This window comes from Dipodomys ordii, unplaced genomic scaffold (genome assembly GCF_000151885.1).
Source record: "Dipodomys ordii isolate 6190 unplaced genomic scaffold, Dord_2.0 Scaffold79, whole genome shotgun sequence".
Classification (NCBI taxonomy): domain Eukaryota; kingdom Metazoa; phylum Chordata; class Mammalia; order Rodentia; family Heteromyidae; genus Dipodomys; species Dipodomys ordii.
Window position 1 is genome coordinate 4,051,246 of NW_012267295.1, and position 9,653 is coordinate 4,060,898.

The 9,653-nt window shown below is 54.0% G+C and overlaps 1 protein-coding gene across 1 annotated transcript in view; it reads left to right on the plus strand.

Moving 5' to 3' along the window:
• The window catches only part of Mfng (MFNG O-fucosylpeptide 3-beta-N-acetylglucosaminyltransferase), a 43,342-nt gene extending 36,723 nt beyond the window's left edge, over positions 1-6,619 (plus strand). Inside the window, exon 8 of the mRNA XM_013024764.1 lies at positions 5,837-6,619. Within this exon, the coding sequence (XP_012880218.1) occupies positions 5,837-5,903 (67 nt within the window). The 3' untranslated portion in view covers positions 5,904-6,619. The remainder of the gene's footprint in view (positions 1-5,836) is intronic.
• The last annotated feature ends 3,034 nt before the right edge of the window (positions 6,620-9,653 follow it).

Sequence of the window (9,653 nt, forward strand, 5' to 3'; positions counted from 1 at the left end):
CGGGAGGCCGCGCGGCCCCGTCCCGCCTGCACGAATGTCCTGCCGGGCCGGCGCTGCCCTCGGCTCCTCAGCCAGGGCCGGCGCCCCCACCGGCTTCTCCTGCTGTGGTGCTGAGGAATCGAACCCGGGCCTCATGCCGGCGAGGCGAGTGCTGCCGCTGAGCCACCTCCAGCCCGGCCTTGTGGTTCTGTGTGACTCACGAGTCCTCTGGTACAGCAGAACCAAGCCCTCCCCAGCCCTCGGTGTCCAGAGGCTGGGGGGGGGGCAGAGAGAGACAGACAGACAGACAGAGAGAGAGGCTGGGGGCAGAGAGGCAGAGAGAGACGAGAGAGAGGGTCTCCTAGGAAGTGGGTCTTGTCACGCGTGGCTCACAGATAGAATGGAGAAGGGCCTGGAGACACGCGGCCTGCAGTCAGCCAGTGGGTGGAGCGCGGGGTTCGAGGCAGGGGTTCCTGTGTCTCAAATGGGCCCCGAGCTCTGGCCTTGGGGGAGGGATGCTGCACAGCAGCAGGCCTCTGTTTCCAAATCTGGCCCTCCCCTCTGCACCCCTCCCTCCCTCTTCCTTCTCCACTGTCCCCCACCCTCCCTCCTTGGCAGATGAGGAAAGCCCCGTGGCCCAGAGCCCAGACCCAGCACGAGGCCCACACACTGGCTCTTGGCCCCGTGTTAGCCAAAGGTCCCCTACACCCCGGCTCCGTGCTGGAGACAGTGCCCATGGTGGACAAGAACTCTCACCCAGGGAGCTTTCCTTTTGGGCCGGCTCTTCCTGTCCTCCTGGCTCTGTGAAGTGAGTTCTGCCTAGTGGATGGACCCCGCCTCACATCTGGCACTCCAGAGGTGAACAGAGGCGAGATGAGCGGTGCTCATGGGGGCAGGGTGAGGGGCAGGGCCTGCAGATGAGGGGAGACCAAGGGGCTAAATGATTGGGCACCAGGGAGAACTCAAGTTGAAGTGAGCCCCGGGGTTTTGGGACATTGATTACATTGCTCAGACCACCTGGGCTAAAAGACTCGACATAGGTGTGTGAATGAACGAGTGGAACATCAGGAGGTAAGTGGGCAAGGAAGGAAATGAACAGGAAGTGACCCTGGAGAATCTGTGGAGAATCTGTAGGAATCGAACTCAAGGCCTTGGGCATGCTAGGGAAGCACTCTATCCCTGAGGTCTATCCCTTGCCCTCCTCATTATTAATTTAAATATTGTACATAACTAATATATACATCTATACAACGCATGTGTATAATATTATTTGATCTCATAAAGTTGCTATTTTACTCATGTGGGCAGCATTCATTTCATTCACGATGCTGTGTGATGCACCAGACAGTTCTTCATAATGGGTAGGCATACTGTTTTTGAAATCCATCTGCACAGTAGTGTAAATGAGAGCCCCATTCCATTTTTAGGACAGCATAATATTCCACTGGCTGTAGAGGTCACACTGGTTTATCCTTCATTGGTGGCTGGCTTGTGTGAGTTATTTCCATCTCTTGGCTGCTGTACACGATGCCGCCAGGAGCATGGGGAGGGGTGCATCTCTGTAGAGTCCTGGCCGTCAATTCTGTGCGAACAACAGTGGAATTGCTGCCTCATAGAAAAATGAATCTTTCTTTCTTCCTTCCTTCTTTCTTTTTTTTGTCGGTGGTGGGGCTGAACTCTGGGCCTGGGCGCTGTCCCTCAGCTCTTCAGCTCAAGGCTAGCACTCTACTACTTGAGCCACAGCACCACTTCCAGTTTTTCTGAGTGGTTTATTGGAGATAAGAGTTTCACGGACTTTTCCTGCCCGGGCTGGCTTTGAACCATGATCCTCAGATCTCAGCCTCCTGAGTAGCTAGGAAGACAGGCGTGAGCCACTGGTGCCCGGCCGAAAATGAATCTTGATCCTGACTTCCACAGGATCTTACGCTCTCACCAGAAGTGCACACAGATTCCCATTGCTCAGGTCTCACGGAATTCATTCTCTGGTGCGTGTGGGTTTCATGGAGAGCCAAAGGCAATGGGTGTGCTCCAGGCCTCTGGGTGGTTTTCTTTCTCATTTCCCTAGTGATGAGTGATGTCAAAGGTCTTTTCACTTGCCATTGGCCGGTCTGTGTCTGCCCAGGGCTTTGCCCGGCTTTCACTGGGTTGTTGCACTGTGGTTGAGTCTTCTCTTGGCAGTTCTGCAGGTTCGAGCTGTTGTGTCTGCAGGTTGTCCACAGTCATGTGCTGCTCAAGCAACGCTACGATGTGTTCTGTGGCTCACATGTGAGCACAGGATGGCTGGATCCCCAGCCGTGGGATGGTGACTTGGAGAGAAGGTGCTCTCCCGCTCAGGTGTGTATGGGGAGGCGCGGTTAGCCCCACTCCCTGGTACAAGGCCAAGAAGCAGCTTTGAACCAAACTCGCTGTTCTCAGTGCCCCGCAGACTCTGTCTTCCTTGGAGATGCTAAGCTGACATTTCTTAATGCCCATTAAAACATTGGCCTAACATTGTACTCGGTGAAGGGATTTGCAACTTAATTGCATTTGTTCATAAAACAGAATTAATATTGAGTGAATAACTTGCCATCCAGAGAACTAATTCTGACCCTGTACTATGACAAATCTATTTATGCTTTAAAATCCTCTCAAAGAAAAAAAAAAAGAGCACCCATTTGAATAACGGAATGACATGAAAAAAGTCAGATTTATTCACTTATAGGTCTACCAATCGTACCACACACTATGAAGTTTATTTTTCCTCCATTTACCCCCTCCCCCCTCTCCCCCACTGGTATGGCTACAAAAATACCCAACTGAAAATTCTTTCTCTCTTCTCAAGAGGGTCTAACAAAGCTGGGTGTCAATAGCTCAGGCCTGTAATCCTAGCTACTCAGGAGGCTGAGATCTGAGGATTGTGGTTGAATCCAGCCTGGGCAGAAAAGTCTGTGAGAATTGTATCTCCAATTAACTGGCAAGGGCTGGGAATGTGGCTTACTGGTAGAGTGCTTGCCTTGAGCAAAAGAAGCTCAGGCAGGTCAGTGCCCAGGCCCTGAGTTCAAGATCCAGGACTGGCAAAAACAAACAAAAATCCAATTAACTAACAAGAAGCTGGAATTAGAGCTGTGGCTCGCATGGTAGAGTGCTAGCCATGAGAGAAAAAGCTAAGGTACAGTGCCCAGGCCCTGAGTTTAAGGCTCTGAATTGCCCCTCCCCTCCAAAAGAGATAATAGAGTGCGCGTACACCAGTCTTCATTCATGTACCCTGCACTGGTTCAGAGGCTCAGTTGGAGATCTGTGTATAAAACCCATACCTAACCACACACGCCTTCAACTTTAATCAAGAAGGAAGCTAAACCTAGTTATGAGCAAATCAGGACCCAATTAAAAGAGAGAAATCGATTACAAGCACATTAACTACATTATATTAATGTATGTTTGTAATTAACCACTTACAGTTTTCAAGACGAAGGGAGATATTTTTTAAGGAGTAGAAAGTCTCATAAGTGAGCCAACTTATAAATAAAGCCAGGAGGGCAAATCTCGCCTGCTCTTCACAGCAGTTGATGCAATATTTATACTAAAAGATAATAAAGACGTATGCAAATGAAATGTGATGGGACAGCCCAATCAGGATCAATTAAAGTCACAGAAGGTACACCGGCTTTTTGCTCTCGCGGGAAGCAGCTTTCTGTAATCGCTGCTCTTCTGTTTTTCTCGCAGACAGCCTTGCCATTTATCTGTCCTAGCACCCCCTCTCGGAAGTGTCCCCCACTACCCCCCCTCCCTGCCCTGCCCCAGCTCTCCAGCCACACATTTCACTATGGCAGAGGGCTCTGAAACCAGGTGTCTTCTGCTGCCCTGGCCTTGGCCCTCCTCTCTGAGGATGGTCCCGGATGCCCCCACCTCCTCCTCAGCACCTTGGGGTTCACACACAAGACTTGCCCAGGTGATCCACTTGCTGACACGTGTGGGACCCACTGCCCTGTAAAGATCACCCAGACTCTGCTTGCCATCCATCATCCATCTACCCTCTGTCATGCGTCTACTCATCATCCTTCCATCTATCCACGACCCATCCATCCATCATCCATCCATCATCCAACCATCCATCATTCTCCCATCCATCCATCATCCATCCATCCATCTACCCATCCATCCATCCATCATCCATCCATCCATCCATCCACCCACCACCTACCCATCCATCCACCCACCACCTACCCATCCATCTATCCATCCACCCACCACCTACCCATCCATCCATCCATCCACCCACTACCTACCCATCCATCCATCCATCCATCCATCCACCCATCATGCATTCACTCATCATCCTTCTATCTATCCATAACCCATCCATTCATCATCCATCCATCATCCAACCATCCATCATCCATCCATCTACCCACCCACCCATCAATCCATCTGTCATCCATCTACCCATCCATCATGCATCCACTCATCATCCTTCCATCTATCCATCCATCACCCATCTATCCATTTATCTATCATCCATCCGTCTAGTATCCATCTACCCTCCTACCTGTCCATCTATCCATCAATCTTTAGCATTTATTGATACCTATGCCAGATACTGAGTCTATACATCATTTTTCCCTAATGTTTTAATTTACATTTAACCACTGTGTGTTTGCACGTGTGTGTGTGTGTGTGTGTGTGTGTGTGTGTGTGTGTGCATGCACGTGCGCACATGCACTGGTCCTGGGGTTTGAACTCTGGCCTCACATTCTTGCATAGGTTTTTCACTCAAGGCTTTGACACTCGAGCCACAGTTCCACTTCCAGCTTTTTGCTTGTAAATTGAAATTAAGAGTCTTACAGACTTTTTTGCCTGGGCTAGCTTTATATTATGATCCTCAGATCTCAGCCACCTGAATAGTTAGGATTATAGGCATAAACTGCCAGTTTCCTGCATGTCTTGAACCGAAACATTTGTTTTAAATACCATGGATGCATGGGGTAGGTACATTATGTCTAATACCTATCAAAACAACTCTTATTTATTTTTTTGGGGGGGTTCAGTCATGGGGCCTGAACTCTGGGCCTGGGCGCTGTCCCTCAGCTCTTCAGCTCAAGGCTAGCACTCTACCACTTGAGCCACAGCGCCACTTCCAGTTTTCTGAGTGGTTTATTGGAGATAAGAGTCTCACAGACTTTCCTGCCTGGGCTGGTTTTGAACCACTATCCTCAGATCTCAGCCTCCCAAATAGCCAGGATTCCAGGCGTGAGCCACCGACGCCCAGCTGTGAACCACTTTTCTAATGGGCTGGGCTGCTCGTCGGTGGGGGTGTGCATGGTAGGCTAATGGCCAAGTGGCTTGAGAATTATTACTAAGGCTGAGTGTAGTGGCACAGGTCTGTAATCCCAGCTACTGGGGACATAGAAATAGGAGGATTACTGTCCTAAGGCTAGCCTAGGACAAAGTTAGTGCAAGATCTTATCTGAAAAGTAGACTTAAAACAAATTGGGGGGAGGAGGGTGTTGGTGGCAGGGTTTAGGTTTGTCTTAAATGTCTTATAGGCAGAAGTTCTAGAATTCATTGGTTTCTGCTTAATGGGACTGGAGCCAACTGGGGGCTCGGATCCGTGGGGTGGGAGAGTCTGGCCTCGGTGTGGGCTCTGTGCCTTTCTCTGAACCAGAGTGTCTCGCCTCGGGGTGGTTTGGGGGCCCCGGGGGCCCTCGGCACTGTCCGAGGACAGGTTTGGCGGTTAGACCTTGGGGAACGTCCTGGTGTCTTGGGGTTGAGGCCAGGTCGCTGCTCAGCACCTCCCAGGGCAGAGCGCAGGAGGGACTGGCATTGCTGGGTCGTGGGGGGCAGCGGCTGACCTGCCTGCGTCTCTCTGTCCTCTTTGCAGGTTCCGCTCCCTTCATTGTCTCCTCTACCCGGAAACGCCCTGGTGTCCCCAGCTGGTGGCCCGATGACCTGGAAGTGTCGGGCAAAGGTGGCCCCAGGCTTCAGGCTGCCCCCCAGCCCCCGCCTCCCAGGACAGGGCCGCGGGTGGCGGGAAAGGCCCAGTTCTCAGTGGGGGCTGCCGTGGAGGGTGTCGCAGCCAGAGGGGCAGGCCGTGGCCGCGGAGGCTCGCGCAGGCTCCCGAGGCGGCAGGCAGCTGCGTGGATTGAGGGCAGCAGGTGGATGCTAGGCCGGGGCCCGGGGCCCCTGCCCTCAACATGGGTCCTGGTTGGGTCTAGCCTGGGCTCCTGGCTCTGGTTAGTCCCTAGTGCTCCGCTCCCTGGGTCTGATCTCGTGTCACTGAAGGAATGCAGAACGGATGACCGCCGCAGAGCTGGCTGCGTCAGTGCCCCGCACCAAGTTCTGCTGAGAGGCTCAGCATCCTTAGCCCGAGGAGACTGCTCAGGATGGCTGCCAGACAGTGGAGACAGGGCTTCTGCTGGCTTTCCCAGCCTCCCTGGCTGTGTGAGGCTGCTGAATGATCCAGCCTCTGACCAATCAGAAACCTAAGCAAAGCTGACAGAGAAGTTTTTGAAGGTGTGAGGGAAGTGTGGCGAATGTGAAGGTGGATGTGATGGCTGGATCTGGGGAAGCCACGTTGCCACCATGAAGGAAAAGCCAACACAATCCTCCACAGCTATCCCCTCCAATGAAGGATTCTATATGAAATTAAAGCACTGGTTTAATTTAAGTCTCTCTTGGTCTAGATTTCTGTAGTCTGCCCAATTTCCCGGTCTAGCCAAAGTCTTTGGCTTGGGGTGCTGGTCCCAGGACCCTGATTTTTGGCCTACCTGTGGCAGTGGTGGTGTGAGAAGAGACGCTGTGCTGAGCCTGGTTCAGAGAGCAGTGAGTGCGGACGGGCGCGACGTGGGCTTCCTGCCCCTCTAGGCGGAGGGGTGTATGGGGCGCGTGGGTGTCCCCCGTGTGCCTGAGGTGTGCTGAGCCCTTGCTGGGCGGGTCCCCCCTCGGGGTGGGGCTCAGCACCCCAGGGAGGCCGAGGGCCACCCTTGAGCATGTCTGTCAGGTGTGCCGCGTTCGACAGCCAAGGCAGGTGCTGGGGGGAAATCCATGTTTCTCTAGAACTTCTGGTCTCATGCCAGGCTCCGGTGGCTCAAGCCTGTCACCTACTCAGGAGGCTGAGATCTGAGGATCAGGGTTCAAAGCCAGCCCAGGCAGGAAAGGCCATGAGACTTTTTTTTTTCTTGGTCGGTCGTGGGGCTTGAACTCTGGGCCTGGGCGCTGTCCCTCAGCTCTTCAGCTCAAGGCCAGCGCTCTACCACCTGAGCCACAGCGCCACTTCTGGTTTTCTGAGTGGTTTATTGGAGATAAGAGTCTCATGGAGTTTTCTACCCGGGCTGGCTTTGAACCTCGAACCTCAGATCTCAGCCTCCTGAGTAGCTAGGATGACAGGTGTGAACCACAGACACCAGGCCCGTGAGACGCTTATCTCCAATTAACCACCAGAAAACCAGAAGTGGTTCTGTGGCTCCAAGTGATAGAGTGCTAGCCTTGAGCAGAAGAGCTCAAGGATCAGTGCTCAGGCCCTGAGATCCAGTCCCATGACTGACCAAAAAAAAGCTGGAAGTAGAGCTGTGGCTCAAGTGGTAGAGCACCAGCCTTGAGCTAAAAAGCTAAGGGACAGGCTGGCACAAGGAAAAAAATAATTCTGGTCCCAAAGAGGTGGGGCCACGGCGGCCTCTCCTCCCTGGCCGTGCGGAGTCCAGTTGGGGGCTCTGAGCTGGCCGGGCCGGTTCTTCCCCTGGGCGCACGGCCGGGCCTCCCAGCGCCCCAGCGCCGTGGCCCCAGCTGCTGCTCCCCTCCGCGCGGCAGGCTGCCGGCCGGCTGGCCTGGTTTTTGAAGCAGCAGCAGATTCTGGGGTTGTTCCGGGATCAGGAGGGTCGGCTGGAGGGAAGAGGACTCTGGCCATCTGCTGCCTCTATTGTCCCAGAATAGCTGGGGAAGTGGGGGAGCTGAGTCAGCAGGGGGGGAGCAGGGAAGGGGGGCAGCTGGGTTTAACCCTCTGTGAGCCTGTGTGCAAGCTCTGAAGCGGCCTGTGACAGTGCTAATGGATCCCCCCCCGGAGGGTAGGTGTGTAAGAGGGGGCCCCCGTGACCCCGTGACTCTTCAGCCTCCTTACTTTTTTGGTGTGTGCCCATATTGGGGGTTGAACTCAGAGTCTGGGCACTGCCCTTGAGCTTTTTTTTTTTTTTTTGCTGAAAGCTGCTAGTGCCCTACCACTTGAGCCACAGCTTCATGTCTGGCTTTTTTTTATGTCTGGACTTTCCTGCCCAAGCTGGCTTTGAACCCTGATCCTCAGATCTCAGCCTCCTGAGTAGCTAGGATTACAGGCGTGAGCTTCCAGTCTCAGCCTCTTTACCCTTAGCTGGAACGCTAGGCCTGTTGTGTCCTCTCTAGAGTGAATAAGTTGTGGGCTACAGGTGGCATTGACCCTTGGGCCCCAGGGTGAGGTGGCATTACAAGGGACCCCTGACCCTTGGCCGGCCCCTCCTCCCCTGGGGGAGTGGGTGGGGACCCAGGGTGAACCCGCCCCCTCCCAGCCTTGAGTGGACTGGGTAGACACCACCCTGAGGCTGGGGACAGACATCTTTACCCTGATGTGGACATAGATATTGCTGGAAACAGAGATGTTAATAAAGTCATCAGATACTTGCTGTGCATTAACTCTGGCCTGAGCACTTGAGGTAAGTTGCGTCATTCCAACTTTCCCTATTTGGAGCAGATTTTTCACACAATTTTACAGATTAAGAAACTGAGGCACCGGTGGCTCATGCCTGTCATTCTAGCTACTCAGGAGGCTGAGATCTGAGGATTGTGGTTCAAAGCCAGCCTGGAAACAAAAGTCCATGAGACTCTAATCTCCAATGAACCACCAGAAAACTGGAAGTGGTGCTGTGGCTCAATGGTAGCGCACTTGCCTTGAGCTGAAGAGCTGAGGGACAGTGCCCAGGCCCAGAGTTCAAGACCCATGACTGACACCACATACATACACACACACACACACACACACACACACACAGAAACTGAGGCACAAAGGGTGGAGGCTCTGTGAGCCAGGGCTCAAGCCTGAGGCAGTGGGGGGGGGGCTTTGGAGGAGGGGAAAGCCTTATCAGGCCTGGATACCACCCTCCACCCTTCCACACCTGCTGTGTGGGCACAGGGCACCTGCATGACACACTGAGAAGCTTCCAGAAAGTTCGGATATGGATGTTGTTCACTCCCTGTGAGTGGGGTGGCCAGGGGGACTGGCCTGGTGACCACCTGCACCCCAGCTGGGTCCCGCTCACCCTCCCTGGTGCCTCCTGCTCTCCCCCAGCACGGGCCAGGCTCTGCCTGGACAGCCACTTCCTATCGGCCAGTGTGCTCTTGTCAGGCCCTGTCCCCTGGCCCTTCCCCTGGCCCCTGGCCCTTCCCCCAACCCCCATCCTCTGTCCCCGCCCACATCCCTTCCCCTGTCCTGGCCCTTCCCCCAACCCCCATCCTCTGTCCCCACCCCCATCCCTTCCCCCCTCCTCTGTCCCTTCACCTGGGTCCATGCAACCTGCTGTCCCACAGGTGGGGCTTCCCCCCCCATGCTCCGGCAGCTCAGGATCCATGAAAGGTGGGGACAGCTCTGGTGGGGGTGTCGAGGTGGGGACTTCATACACAGGACCAGGGGGCAGCAGAACCTGCTAGTCATTTGTTTCTTTTTTTTTGTTGGTCGT